The sequence below is a fragment of the Sparus aurata genome, chromosome 12, assembly GCF_900880675.1.
Source record: "Sparus aurata chromosome 12, fSpaAur1.1, whole genome shotgun sequence".
NCBI lineage: Eukaryota > Metazoa > Chordata > Actinopteri > Spariformes > Sparidae > Sparus > Sparus aurata.
The window spans coordinates 14137571-14153111 of NC_044198.1; the positions used below are offsets into that span (position 1 = coordinate 14137571).

General features: G+C 40.6%; 1 protein-coding gene and 1 long non-coding RNA gene across 2 annotated transcripts in view; one reads left to right on the top strand and one right to left on the bottom strand.

The window, feature by feature from the left end:
* Window positions 1-15541, top strand: part of LOC115592324 (tyrosine-protein kinase JAK2-like) — a 32282-nt gene that overhangs the window by 10342 nt on the left and 6399 nt on the right. The window contains exons 2-17 of the mRNA XM_030434929.1: window positions 237-528; window positions 5993-6116; window positions 6207-6327; window positions 7075-7220; window positions 8109-8403; window positions 8584-8703; window positions 9296-9453; window positions 9566-9677; window positions 9785-9971; window positions 11250-11374; window positions 12811-12945; window positions 13051-13138; window positions 14407-14534; window positions 14654-14792; window positions 14922-15073; window positions 15336-15486. Coding sequence (XP_030290789.1) covers window positions 261-528; window positions 5993-6116; window positions 6207-6327; window positions 7075-7220; window positions 8109-8403; window positions 8584-8703; window positions 9296-9453; window positions 9566-9677; window positions 9785-9971; window positions 11250-11374; window positions 12811-12945; window positions 13051-13138; window positions 14407-14534; window positions 14654-14792; window positions 14922-15073; window positions 15336-15486 — 2449 coding nt within the window. The 5' untranslated portion in view covers window positions 237-260. The remainder of the gene's footprint in view (window positions 1-236; window positions 529-5992; window positions 6117-6206; window positions 6328-7074; window positions 7221-8108; window positions 8404-8583; window positions 8704-9295; window positions 9454-9565; window positions 9678-9784; window positions 9972-11249; window positions 11375-12810; window positions 12946-13050; window positions 13139-14406; window positions 14535-14653; window positions 14793-14921; window positions 15074-15335; window positions 15487-15541) is intronic.
* On the bottom strand, window positions 6877-9528 carry LOC115592329 (uncharacterized). The gene is made up of 2 exons (XR_003986117.1): window positions 9386-9528; window positions 6877-8653 (listed from the first exon to the last, which is right to left on the bottom strand). It is a non-coding gene; the product is annotated as an uncharacterized LOC115592329 (long non-coding RNA).

Sequence of the window (15541 nt, forward strand, 5' to 3'; positions counted from 1 at the left end):
CTTTTTCGGAAAATGGACTGTTGCTGCAGAAAAGAAGATCTAGTGGTAGAAAAAAAGAGAAAAAGCCTAAATAGATATCCTCTTCCCCCTACTGAAGCTTTGAATATTTGCTTTTGATTACTACTGAAGCTCAAAAAAGGGTTCACAGCCCTAGTATCTCCCAGAACTACTGTACATAATGAACTTTTTTACTCATTCATATTCTTACCTGTTTCTTATTCCTTGTCTCCTGACAGGTGGATGTTTGTGTTAAAAAGCACATGGCCTGTATTATGCTGACAGACATGGAGCCACCCACCTCCAGTCCGACAGCACATCACAATGGCCTCCTACCCGACCTCGACCAACCCACCGAACTCGAACTCGACCCAAAGCAGGATGTAAAAGCCACCTGCCTCACTGTCCACCTTTACTACAGGGGGAAGAATGGAGGAGGGGATGGGCCCAACGGTCCAGAAAGTACTCTCACGTTTCCACCTGGGGAGTACATAGCAGAGGAACTGTGCATCAGTGCAGCGAAAGCGTGTGGTGAGTCACAGGACGATTTCAGTTCTATTGTCTGCCCACACACATTTCATCACATTTCTGGTTGATTCTGCAACATTGTGAAGTTCTGCTTTTGTTTGTGCTGTACACCTCGCTGAGACACCACTGCATCTCTAAATGCATCTGGGTTAATCATTATCGTTTCAGCGAAAAGTCTCAAATATAACACCTCTTCACAGTTATTTTTCATTATACACAGACATTGAAAATAAAAGGCACATTCCCAGGTAGGGGTCGACCGACATGGCTTCGTCAGGGCCGATGACGATACTAATGATAAGAAATCAAAGAAACCAATAACTGATATTTGGAACTGATATTTGCAGTAAAAATTAAAATCTTATTGCGAAAATTTAGAACAACCAGTGATTAGATAAAACTTTTAGATAAAAAAGTACAGTTAACCCAATTACTGTTCTTAGGTACAAATTTGAGGTACTTTACTTAAATAGTTCATTTTCATTGTTATATTACTGATGTGGGTAAAACTTAGCAGAGCAATCATGCCAGAGACTGAAATATACTGTAGTTTGTAGTCTGTTCGTTTGAGAATGCATGAAAAGGTAGAACAAACAACTGCCTCATTTCCAAACACAGTGTAGCAGTGACTCTATTGGTAAACCAGGTACATCGGTCATATTTTCCAGAATATATGAAAATGCAATTATTTTTCACGAAATGTCTCCTACTTGATCAGGCATTTGTGTGTGTGTGTGTGTGTGTGTGTGTGTGTGTGTGTGTTTTTAATAACTCAAAATAATGACTGTATTTCCAGCTACAAAAGGCGCATCTCTCTCCTCCCTCCATGTTGTTTGTGCCGCTGCGTGGTTTTGCACGTGAGTGAATGTCCTCGTGCTGAAAACGTGACTTCTCGCGCACGGGACGTTACTCCCCGAGACGCAAGAAGAAAGCAAAAACTTATATTTTTACAAGGAAAATGACAAAAATGTTGATGATTTTTTTTTGGCCAGATCTAAGGTCTAACTGTTTAAGGGCAATTAAATGCATTTTGCTGAAGGTGCAAATCCTGAAAGTGATTTTACATTTGTGCATCCTGTCATGCCCATGTAATGTTAGCAAATGTTATTGCATGACATGATTTGGCCTCATTCCCTGAGTGGAGTCCGTCTGACAGCACAATGATAGTCCAGTGCCTCTAACTGACACGCCCCCAGCGTTTCACAGCAGAGAGAAGTACTTGTTTTTCCATTATTTAAGACCTAATTTTATATACTTGGCAATTTTTTTAATCTTTCAAATTTGACTCAGTGGTCAATGACACATGTTTCTGTGGTGTGACAAACTCATAACACAAATTTATTTCTGCTTTACACGGACTTTAAGTCCATTCTCAGTGTATGTACTCTTGAAGTTTCATGTTTTCACGTCACACTCGTCTATGCTGAATACTGGTACAGGATTGGCTTGCAAACTAGATTTACCTCTTAGAAGGGGATTCTCAGTGAGCACATAGAAAATGTACATGTTCAGTGATAAATGTGAAAACAGACTTCCATTTTTGTAACTCTGCCTGTAGCATTATTCTGCACAGTGCAACCCAATGATTTGATTGTGGGAGCAAAAATATTTTTTTCAGATTCAGACCTGCAGGTCTGCCAGAACAGGATAGAAATTCCAAAACAGGAAATGCCTGCTTCAATTTGTCCTTCATACAGGCAGAAGCAGAAATCAGTAGGAAATGGCAAATACTCCCAGGACGTAAGTGTAACATGACTGAATCTTTAGCCAAAACCTGGTTAGCAGCAGCAGTTGGACGGTCTCCAACCAAGCACACACATACCAAAAGCGTGCTTCCCATCTCAAAGCATACATGGGAAAAGCCAAAATCTCCCACACCAAATGAGGGAATATCTTTTGGAAGAATGCTGTTCATCATTTCAGTAGAGTTCAGAAACTTTAAGAATGCATGCCAGCGAGCATTAACATTTTTTGCCCCAATGCATTTTTTTTAGACGATTAACTGTTGTTGCTGTTTTGTTTCCAACATGCAGAGATGCTCACAATTCATTTTTGCAAGTCCAAGTCAAGTCTCTTATGGTTGTAATGAGCGTTCTATCACCTGCTGCATGCCATCCGGTCTGCTTAGAACACTGCATAGTTATATCCAAGGAATTCAAACCATGTACTGTATTAACATCACTCCTTTATCTTTCAGCAAAGAGTATTTTTCAGCACTGATTAGTTGTTTGGTATTTGATCACGCTAAACTGGCAATTGCAATGCAATCTGAAAAAAAAATAGCTGTTCTTTAAAATTAATAATTGTATTTTGCTTTGCAACATAAATATACAGCTATAGTAGATATGCAAAACACTATTGCCACCAAATTATCTGAAATATACTTCAAGTCTGGTGATATCAAAACAAGAACAGTTTTGTTCAACCATTCTTTTGAAAATTGGCACCTTTATTTGAGTGACGAAAATGATTCCTTGCATGAATATAAAGCTCATGATTAAATATCATTGGAATTATTGGCTATCTTGAGTCTTGACTTTTATTCCTGAAAGAAATGTTTGTGTTTTGGAATGAAACCCATAAAAAACATGCTTTTTTTTTTGCTTGCCATCAGTTCTAGGTTTACATGTAAGTAGCACACTGTACTAAGCCTGTGTCGCTGGCACTGAGGTATCTTTCACATTACCAAGTGACTGACCTATCCGGGTGTGTCTTGTTGTAGTTCTTATAGGCAAATCTTATGACCGATGGGAGTGCAGCAGTAGTTATTGTATTTGCCGCTATAGTGTTGCTGTCATTTTTGGTCGCATGCAGCATGCGCCAGATGCATAAGGTTACGCATGAGGAAATGACATTCAGCTCATCAGACATTTTCCTAATATTGATGTCGAGTCGAGTCTTAAGTCTTTTTAGGACTTTTTGGTCTCAAGTGACAGAATATGTGACTTAAGTGCAACTCGAGTCCAAGTCGCAAACTCAAGTCGCCATCTTGGCCCATATGTATATCTAGAGAAAAGCTGGATCCTTTTTTGGACACTTCAGTACAGTGGAAATATCGTGAACCAACATCCCGTAGCCATTTCGTGACAGTGCAGTTAAAGGACCTCAGCCATGATCCGCTTTGGTTTAGATTATTCTCAGTCACTCAGGACGGTTCACTGTTGGACAATGAACTTGAAGTGCCACTGTTCCACTCTGATGTTATGTAAATATGTGTAAAGAAATGAATTATACTATATCATGTGTTGTTTTTTTTTGCACGTGTCATACACGGAAAAATCGTATTTGCATAGTTGTGTGTGCAGATACTCTATTCTGCATGTTTTTGTTTTTTCTAAGAGAAAAATTCATCCAGTTTTATTTCCTTACAAGATTTCCTGGAAGTGTTTCCACAAATGCAGCTGATCCATTGTTTATTTCATGAAAAAGAGCACCATGTTCGCCTTCTCTTTCGAGCAACCTAAAATCAGGAAGTTGTGGACTGTTGTGGCTGTTTTCCTCTCCACGTCAGCTCTATCTGTCTCCACCACACTCTCTTGCTCCATCCCCTCTTAGGTTGATAAGAGACAAACTCTCTCTCTCCTTTTTATCTTCCAGTTTTTATGCATCCCCTTGCTTTTGCTTTTTTAAAGTTCAACCTCCTTTGTTCGCTTGTTCGTCTTTTTTCCAGACTACATGTCCACCTCTAAGGGTTTAATGGTACTGACGTTAAATACCATTAATGTGAGGGACTATTATGTGCTCTTTCCATCTGGTGATACTCAGACATGTGTACTCTGTTTCATATTAGGTTACTGCATTAGTGAGCAGTACAAGGATAGAGGAACCATCAACAGGAGATTATCTCATGCAAGGGGATATGTTGCGATATGACATCACCCTCAGGATGAAGTCAAACATGTTCACCTTCCCAGCAGTTAGTTTCCTGCTCTCCAACTATAGGTTTTCAGCACGCTGAGGAAAAGTCAACTATTCAGAAAGAACAAATGGCAGACATTGTCATCCAACCTGAATAGAATAGTATAATGCAATGGATCATAGCTCCTAATGTGTACAAGTGCACTAATTTACTCTGCAGTACATTGCTTATTGAGTTATTTGATATAGTAATAATAGTAATAAACAAGGTAGGACTTTATTAAAGATCAACATTCTTAGCACACTGACTTCACTTCCCCTGTTGTGGTTGAGCGTACTTCCTCTTCAGCATCCATATACTATTGCTTCACGCTTGTGAGTGCTTCCTGCTGTAGAGTGACATTTCTGTCTGCTAGTGACCCACTTGGCAAAGTTAATAAAAACAACCTACTATTGTTGGTGCTTACCTCAAGCAATCCTGAATTCAATGATCCCAGAGTAGATAATAATTCTCAAGGGGAAGTAGTAAAAGATTGTTGGCATCATTCTTTCATTATCAGAATGTCTTGGACATTTTCAACAGAACTCCTGGTAAACATGCAAACTCATAAAAGCCCTTAATGGATAGGTTTGCCCAATAATGGAAATACAGTCAGGGTCTACACACCCTTTTGTAGTCCACAAAACATTTCTAGAGCTTCAGAGCAAAACATCAAATTGCAGCGTTATCCTAAACAACTGAAGTATATGGGGACTTGTTTTAAAATGTAAAACAACAACAACTAAAAACCACAGTTCCATGCATCTCATCTTAATCCAAGTCTCTGCACACTTAAGATTCCAAAGTGATTTTAAAGGACATTTTTTACACCCTCAATGTGTGATCGAACTCTGCACCCACTTCAGATGGGGTATGCGCTAATGCTTTTAGCTTAGCTGCTACAGTGAAAAGTTCAGTCTTAAAATGGTTGAATTAAATGTTTTCAAATCAATTGGGGCCGAGTGAGCTGTTTGTTTGTTTTAAAACAAGTCCCCATCTACTTCAGTTGTTTAGTTGAGTTCTGCAATTCTGTTTTGCTGTAAGGCTCCACAAATGTTTTGTGGACTACAAGACTTCACCCATCCTTCCATCAGCATGGGGGTGATTAAATATGACTGAATTTTCATTTTTGGGTGAACCACTCCTTTAATGTGAATGTTGTGTGACCACTGTAAGCAGCCAGGATTTGCTTTTTACTTAATTGTGTCTAAACAACTGACTCCTCTGAAACACACTACTGAGAGAAGTGAGTTGGTTGCTACAATATGTGTTCTTTTCAAAGCACAGTAGCTCGCAGTCTATAATTTTGCCACAACACAAGTTCTGTGTGAGTAAACACACAGTAGATGCATGACTTTGTGTATATCTAAATATTGTCCATTGTGTTGTTGTTCTTTAGGGTCAGGAAATGTGTGCTGTTAAAGCTCGAATAAATTGTTCTCAAAATGATGCCAGTTGGCGCAAATAGAATTATAGGAATATGGTCAAGTAATTTCAGTCCGTTCATCCATAACGCACATCTGGTTTAAGCCACTTTTATTGAAGCTTACGTTTCCTTTCTCTTTCCAGGGATCGCTCCAGTGTACTGCAGCTTGTTTGGTCTGATGAGGGAAAATGACCGGATATGGTTCCCTCCTAATCACATCTTTAAACTGCACCAGCCAGCAAGTGAGAGCCTGCAGTTCAGAATCAGGTAGATATTACATTTCTTTTTCTTAATCTGTTGTTTAATGCTTGAATTCCTTCTCTTACTGGATTGTGTCTGGCCTCCTTTTCTGTCCAGATACTATTTTCCTGGCTGGCATAACAGTGGCAGTTCATTGTACGCCCATCGCTATGGCGCGTCCAAGGGGATGGAGAGCCCTGTGATGGATGATTGTGTCATGGCGTACCAATTTTTTCAGGTTAGTATTTTTTGGGGTGTATGAAGATATTGGGGTTCTCCCCGCCACTCTGTCTGACTCGACAGCCGTCCCCTTGTGTAAGTTGAGAAACCAGGACGTGGGGTAGTATGAGTGATCTAAAAGTGTGAAAAATGGGGAACAAGGGTACCTCTAGGTTCTTTTCACTGTGTCTTTGTCTGTGTCTGCACAATTGTGCATGTGCTGTAAATAGTCTCTCTTTTTTTTGCTTTCCCACCAGCTTTTGGGAATCATATGCTTTTGTGAATACTTGCAGCTTTGTTGTTATCTCCAACAACACATTGACAGAATGGTTATTACATACAGATGCCTGCGGTTGTGGAGCTAGACTTCATCCCGACAACTTAACCAGTAATGAGTTTGTTGAAGTAATGCTGAGTAAAATGAGTTTCTGCTTTAAAACACACACAGATACAATCAGTCTGATTAGTGTAAATCTGGTGGATAAATCTTAAATCAGAGGTGTTACTAAATTTGAGGGCTTGGTCTGACAACCAAAAATTGGTTGCAAATAAATCCCCAAAACTCATCCAGGCTTGTTTCTGTTTATTGACAAGAAGTATTTATTCTCATACTGTGCAATTAAGATTGTGTTCAGACCTGTGAATTTCGGCGCTTCTGCTCTTGGCATGTGCTTAGCCTCCTCTCCCTTCCAAACCTTTTTGTCAGTCTTTCTGCTTCTTCAATTTGACTTTCTTTTTTTTTCTTGTGTCTTTTCTCCTCCTTCAGTGGCGTAGTGACTTTCTTAATGGCTCGGTACAAATTCCAGTGAATCACGAAGCCCAGGAGGAGTGCCTGGGCATGGCGGTGCTCGACATGATGAGGCTCGCCAAAGAGAGCGGTCAGTCACCTGTGAGCATCTGCAACGACACCAGGTAGAGTGCACTCCCTCACACAAGGTAACAAGATGAGATTTAAAAAAATATATAATATTACATTAGGTGCCACAAGGCTCCAGACCAATATTTTATAGTGGTTTGACTGGTGTGCCTAAGTTTTTCATTTTGATGCACCCTCACTTGATTAAGGTGCACCCAATAACACAATTTCTTTCAAATCTGATCTGCTGATAGCACCCTGGAGCCCTGTACAATGAGTTTTTTTATCTTTTATTTATCTCCAGTAACTCTACGGAAAAGATTGTTTATGAGTCTGTCTCCATTTTGTTTATCTCTGTGGGTCATGAGTCCTGCAAGTTGACGTAAACAATGCGTGTTTCAAACCTTCCAAAATCAGCTTTAAAAATGTTTAAGCTCACAGAGTCTTCAAGTTTATTAGACCTTGCGGACACACACAATACATTTTGGTAAGTTTGTTTGTAAACGCCACAAGGCATCTTTATCTCATACAACAATCTTCTGATAAACAAAATTCTAGCCAAATTTAGTCTCATACATATGCTGCACACTCATTTGAATATTGTGAAATAGGTGGTTGTTGCGTGGCTGTGAATGCGCTACAGGTCATGAATAATCAGCAGTGTGGCAGGCTCCTCATGACACAGGGAGCATCAAGATAGTTTCATTATGTGTTACACCACATTTTGTGATGATTGTTGACTGACTCTCCTGGGGTGGACACATCATGCACAGCTCTGTCCTTCATGTGAATTATCATTAATTTCCTCTTCTTTTTGTTACTGTCAACTCCATCTTAATCTAACCAAACTTTCCCTGCTTTCAGCTACAAGGCCTTTCTGCCAAGGTGCGTGCGAAGATACTGTCAACTCCATCTTAATCTAACCAAACCTTCCCTGCTTTCAGCTACAAGGCCTTCCTGCCAAGGTGCGTGCGAAGCCGCATCCAGGAATACAACGTCTTGACTCGGAAGAGGATCCGCTATCGCTTCAAGAAATTCATCCAGCAGTTCAGCGAGTGCAAGGCCACTGTGTGTAACCTCAAGCTCAAATACCTTATGAGCCTGGAAACGCTGCTACCATCCCTCTACTCTGAGCGCTTCCAAGTCACAGACCTCTCTGCTCGAGAGGTTACCATCGTTGTCATGGGCAACAAGGGCATCCAGTGGTCAAAAGGGAAAGACGAGGAGGGAGCAGAGGAGGTGAGGAGCAGGAGATGGGTTCATGCTGCTGTGGTAATGCATTTGTACACCACTTTACCAATAGATGGAGCTGCAGGAGTTGGATAAAATTCCCAGTAATGACAGGAATGCATGTGTGTGCATGCTTCTTCATCTAATACAAATGTAAAAGATGGTTTTGTCCTCTTTTTTGGTCTCCAGGAGCTCCAGACATACTGTGACTTCCCAGAGGTGATCGACATCAGCATCAAACAGGCCAATAAGGAAGGCTCTATGGAGAGTCGCGTAGTTACACTCACAAGACAGGACAACAAGATCCTGGTATAGTACACACTTTATTTACTCTACGTTATTCTAATCTAGTGCGCTACTGTCTGTACACCAACTTAAGGATTCACAACCACTGCTCTGCTTTAATCAGCTTGGCTGGTGTCAGGAATGTGTTTAAATGACTGCATCTCTGTTGTAAGAGCCAAGTGTTCCAATAGCGTTTTACAGCAGCTGGATTTAAGAAACAGAAACATCTGTCCTTCATGTGTTTGAAAGGCAGCTTTGATCGTCAATTTAGTTGCAGTTAGTTAACGATTTGCTTAGGTTTGTGAATATTTGCTTTTTGAAGTCTGAAGTGTACTCAGTTGAAAAATCAAAAATGACTAATATACTATATATGGCTTAAATGCTTGTTTTATAAATTTATTTCAGGCACTGCATGTCTACATCTCCTCTTTTTGTCGTTTTTTGCTCTAATGCTGTTGTAATACAAATTTTCCCACAAATACTAAGAGGTACTCTGTCTATACATATTCTGGTGTTCAATGTAGCTGATGGTATCATATTACACTTATATATACTATACATTGCTGACTTTGCTATTAAATCTCCACACTCTGTTTCTTTCTGTCTGACCACAAAGGAGCTGGAGTTTCACTTGCTTTCAGAGGCTCTATCATTCGTCTCGTTAGTTGATGGCTATTACAGGCTGGTTGCAGACGCCCATCATTACCTGTGTAAAGAGGTGGCTCCACCAAGACTTTTGGAGTGCCTTCAGAGCTATTGCCACGGCCCTGTATCGTGAGTTTCACACCTATGTACAGATATAACACGTGACACGTGTTCTCCCACAACCACAGAACCATTCACAAACACACACAGACACAGAAGAATTATGTCTCTTTGATCACAGGATGGAGTTTACGATTGGTAAGCTGCGTCGCTATGGTAACCACCAAGGCCTGTACATTCTCCGCTGCAGCCCCAGGGACTACGACAAATACTTCATGTCCTTTGTGGTGGGGGTAAGCATTATCAGTGTGAAGTACTCTCACACATATTAATACTTTGTAGTCTTACCGTAATATAAGTACATTCAACTTCACTTTAATCTTTTGTCTTTTGGTTTCAGTATGAAACTATGGTGGACTATAAACACTGTCAGATTGTGAAGACAGAGGCAGGACAGTACATCCTGAGTGGTGCTAAGAGGAGCTTTGGCTCGCTCAGGGAACTTCTGCACTGCTACCAGAAGGAGGCGCTCCGCACTGATGGATACACATTCCAGCTGACTAGGTGCTGCCCACCCACCCTGAAAGGTAAGCAAGACATTCAAACGTAGACCAAGAAGAATATGTACAGCCACATGCATATTAAGACAGGTAAAATAACACATGTACAGTAAAATTGGCAAATTGTAAATGCACCAATAAAAGAATTACAGAATTGATTATTGAAGTTCAATTGAAACAATACCCTGTGCAAATTCTAAAATATGCAGAGATAATGCAAGCTGCAGATGCAAAAAAATTGCCTTAATTTTTTGGTTGCTCAGAAATGATTTGTTGACCACAAAATACAAACGCTGGCCTTTTGAAAGCAATTAATAAGCAATATAAGAGTTTAAAGGTGAACGAATGCTCCAAGTTCAACATCCCATATCAAGGCAACCAATTACCCCTGGTTTAGAGCCCCTCACAAGGGTCTTGGAAATGTATCTTATCTTCCAATGAAAACTCCAGTACAGACTCTTGGGTCAAGTGGCTATTGACCGTCTGACCATTTACTTACAGGCTGGTTTTAGTCACAGCAAGACCATGCAGTTATTATTGGTCAGCACATGGGAGCTTTTAATCATTGACACACTACAGTTTTAGAGCTGCATCTTGCTTTCCCATGTTCCACTCCATAACACATGTTCATCCATAAACATAAACAATGAGGCACCATGTCAGCTGAAGTAAAGCCAGCTTTAACAGGGTGTCTACAGTTATCAGACACTTACGTTTTAAGATTTGTTTTTAACCAGATTTAAGACTTTCGGACACATTGTCTTTTTCTGATTTTAGCCTTGCATGTCAGTTTAAAGGTTATTTGTATATTTGGTCCCTTAAAGAGGGTTTTATGTAGGATTATGGTTACAAGAAAGAGTTAGGTGAGTCTACATGTTGCCAAGTACGAAGTAAAAAAGACAGTACATAGTTTAGTGGTAGATTTAAAGGAACATCAGAAATGTGACCTCACAGATTTAAATTTAAGAATATTAATTGACTTTTAAGGCCTTATATTTATAAATTGGAAGTTATATCATGATGCTTTTTAAGGCTCTGTCGACATTGTGTTTGAAGTTGTTGGGGATGAGTGGGTAGCGAGTAGTGTCGCTGATAGAAATGTATTGTTTATTAACTAAAGTGTTTCACTACGATGTATTCTATGTGTTTAATGTACCCTAGTGGACTCAGTACTAAAACACACAAAGGTTTTTATTCATGCTGCTATTCATGGTGAAGGAATTGAATTTTTACAATTGCCTTTTAACAGAGTCGCAAATTAAGTTTAATGGGTCCTAATCCGTCTCCACCTTCCCCTTTCTTCAGATAAATCCAACCTGCTGGTGTGTAGAAATAATCAAGGGACAGAAGTTTCACTGTCTCCCTCTCTCCACAAGCATGACATCAGCCAAATGGTCTTCCACAAGATCCGAAAAGAGGACCTCATCATAGTAAGATAATCCTCTTTTGACTTCCTGCTTCTCCTCTCACCTGACAAAAGGCATACAAGCATCCATGACTAGGCCATTTATTCAGTCTTGGTAGGTGGAATTAGCCTTTAGGATTAGATGCATTGACGCTTGTTATTGTGTTGGTTTGTAGAAAATATAACACGCTATAACAAGTATGAAAAAGGTCTTTGTATGTGATTTCTTGCCCTGAAGGGAAAGGTTCGAACTGTATATACACGGGCCACTATCTTTGTAATTGTGAAACAACCATTAAGCAACAAATATAATGATGACTCCTGTGGGGTCAGTGAGGTCAACACAGTTAACAAAAGGACTTCCTCAATTGATCCACCTGCTGTCAATAGTAGTCCCTGTGGACATGTCTGTTGTTGTGTGCAACAGTGTTCTCACCTCAGCGACTGGTCCGTTTCCGTCTTACCATGTTTTTTGTTGTTAAGGCACCAAAGTTTTGCATAGCAGGTCTATCACAGGAAAACCACAGAAGCCATTCCTCTAATTGGAGAGCTGTGGGGTTTTTTTCTCTGCTGCGATATTGTCTTCTCGCTTATGGCTCAGCAGCTTAAACAAGTGTTTTTTAGTCTTCCTGTTTTTAACTTGTGTTCAGCCTATTGAAGAGCTTTGGAGATCCTGACCTTAAATGTATTTTCTTGGATCTTAAATGTGGGGTAAACGATTCTGAAGAAAGATAATAACAACAATAACAACCCGAAACATTTAACGACCTGCGAATGAGACGCTGCAATCATGTCCTTAAATGCCTTGTTTTGTCTACACGAAGACATCAAGTTTACTGTCATAGAGGAGTCAAGAAACCACAAAATTTCACATTTAAAAAGCTCGGGAAAAAAAACAAAACTGAAAATTTGCGATTACCAAAATATTTGGCGATTAATTTAATAGTGGACAAATAATTTGATGTATAGATATAGCTCTATGGGCAATGCTGCTGTTACAGCAGCTTGTAAATAAGACATAAAGGAGACATATTATGCTTATTTTCAGGTTCGTTGTTTCATTTTGGGTTACTTCTAGAGTAGGTTTACATGCTTTAACGTTCAAAAAACACATTGTCATACTGTCCAATTGCTGCATTACTGTATTCCCCTTCAGTCTGAAAGGCATGCTGTATTTTTGGCCTTATCATGGCTTTATTGACAGGACAGCTTCAGAGATGACAGGAAATGGGATGAAAGAGAGGGGAGGATGACATGCAGTAAATGGCAAGACCGCGGCAGTGAGGACAGAGCCTCATGGGTTGCTGAGCTACTGGGGCGCCCGTATTACACATATTCAAACAGAAGCTAATGCCCGGTTTTATTTTTGTGACTTTGAGCAAAAACGTACCTGGCGAACAGTGAATGCACTCCTTTACGAAGTAGTGTTTTTATTGTCACAGTACATTTCTTGTGTTTTAGAACGATAGTCTGGGCCAAGGAACGTTCACCAAGATCTTCTGCGGTGTCAGGAAAGAGCTGGGTGACTACGGAGAGGTACACCAGATGGACGTGGTTATTAAGATCCTAGACAAGGCTCACCGCAACTACTCAGAGGTCAGCTTGTTGACTGAATGATGAAAAAAACATATTGGTTCTGGTTTCATATTCAGTCAGGAGGAGACGAGTAAACGCGCTGTCTTCTGTCGTTTTCTCTCTCAGTCATTCTTCGAAGCAGCCAGTATGATGAGCCAGCTCTCCCACAAGCACCTACTCCTCAACTATGGCGTGTGTGTTTGTGGCAATGAGAGTAAGTCAACAACACGCAGACACACACACACACACACACACACACACACACACAAACACTACGGGTAAAGAAATAGTCAAACAGTAATGAATCATCATGGTTATGTTCACTACATAAGGAGGACGGTTTAAGATCTTGATTATATATCAATATGAAAGGCATATTGATATCAAAACTAAACAGAATGTGTTTTACATATGATTCAAAGAAAGGCAAGGAGACTCTTGTTCTGAGTCAGCTGACTGAGTCAGTCAAACAGGAAATAAGGTTTCTGACCTGCTGACCTGCTCTGTGCTGTGTCCTGACCCTTCACTCTTGACTGGACAAGTCCTTAAAGATCATCATGTCACAAATGGTTCACTCTACCTGAAACTGCCCACACACTTCATAGCAGGAAAGCTTAGCAATTCACAGTTCTTAGAGCAGGAGAAGAGCAAACCGCAAAGAAAAAGAAACATTATGGTGAATGAAAGACTTGGAAAAAAGACACAAGTATTGCCAGGATGTTCTATTCTTTATAGAAATCAAACTCAAAGTGTTTTATTTTGTGAAATGCACAGTGTAACACAGGGTAATTCAAAGCAATACTTATTCAGAACAACTACATGGAAGGCATGAAGAAGAATATCAGATTACCAAAAAGATTGTAATAAGGGTCAACAGAGCTCGATCACAAAGAAAGGATGACAAATACAGCAAGAACAGTGAAAACACGTACGGGGATAGAATGTTACCAAGTACAATTACTCAAGTACTATTCATGTAGATGACTTTTGCCAAAGTAGGTTGTAGGTTGCAGAACATGGATGAAGAAATTAATGGGAAGAGAAAATTTATTGTGTTTGCACCATATCTCTGTCTATGACTCCTTTCAAAGTATCAGTTGACTTATTTCAAAAATCCAGAACTTTGCTGGTATATTCCTGGAAAAGTCCGTAAATGCTGATGGGCTGTCTGAACCCACAACTCATCCAGTCCAAAAGAGACCTCAAGTGAACTTTCCGCAGAATCCGCTTTGGGTGCAGATTCGGCAAACTTCACTGATTTAACTACCAGAATTAATTGCAGAACATATTATTCAGCTACACCATGAGTAGCACAGGCTACAGAGGACATCAGATCCATGCTATCATTGGAGTCTTTCGGCCTGTCAAACACGTCGACCTACTGAACAAATCACAGGAAATCAGCCGCAGTAAAACACAAACTGCTTGAACGAAGGTTTGTTTGATAGAAAGTAGTAACTAATAAATTGATCTCCCTGTCAGACATGATGGTGCAGGAATACGGTAAATTCGGCTCCCTCGACACCTACCTGAAAAAGAATAAAAGCTGTGTGAACATCACCTGGAAGCTAGAAGTGGCCAAGCAGCTATCTTGGGCTATGCACTACCTGGTAAGACATGATGCAATCTACCTCCTAGAGAAAAAGTGAATAAAACTTTCTCCCTGGAACACATTTGTGTGATTTGCTCACACAGAAGTAATTTATTTACCTGTCACATCTGCACACAGGAGGATAAGAACCTCATTCATGGAAACGTTTGTGCCAAGAATGTTCTTCTTATCAGAGAGGAGGATCGGACGACGGGCAGCTTGCCCTTCATCAAACTCAGCGACCCGGGTATCAGCATCACTGTGCTGCCCAAGGAAGGTGAGCAGATGGTTGCATGTCTTGCCTCACACCTGTGTAATGCAATAGTTTGATTTGGTGTGATCTCCTTGCTGTCAATCTCTACTGTCTCATCCACTCATGTGTCTCCCTTCCTCTGTGCTTTACCAGTTCTGGTAGAGCGTATCCCATGGGTGCCCCCTGAGTGCATTGAAAACCCCCAAAACCTGAGTTTAGCCACAGACAAGTGGGGCTTTGGGACCACTCTTTGGGAGATCTGCAGTGGTGGAGACAAACCGCTCAGCACCCTGGACTGCTCCAAGGTCAGAAAATCAAATGGATGCTTTGGGAGTATTGACTTACTGAGAGGGATCTGTATCACAGGAGTAGTTTGACATTTTGGGAAATGTTGATGAAAGGTTGAAAACCCTGGTTGCCCGGCCTCACAGACTCGCAAGGCAGAGCCAGGCTAGCTGTTTCCCCATTTCCAATCATTAGCTCCTGGCTGTAGCTTCATAATAAATGTACAAAGCTGAGTTTGACTTTGAACACATGCAGTTTGACTTGCACTTTTTTCTTCTGCAGAAGAACTTGTTCTACGAAGACAGGCACCAGCTGCCGGCTCCTAAATGGACAGAGCTGGCCAACCTGATCAACAGCTGTATGGACTACGAGCCGTCACACCGACCCTCATTCAGAGCAATTATCAGAGATCTCAACAGCCTCTTCACACCAGGTAGTTTGGAAAATGAACAAGCACAAAACGTGCACATGCTCATAAAGTAGTGTTT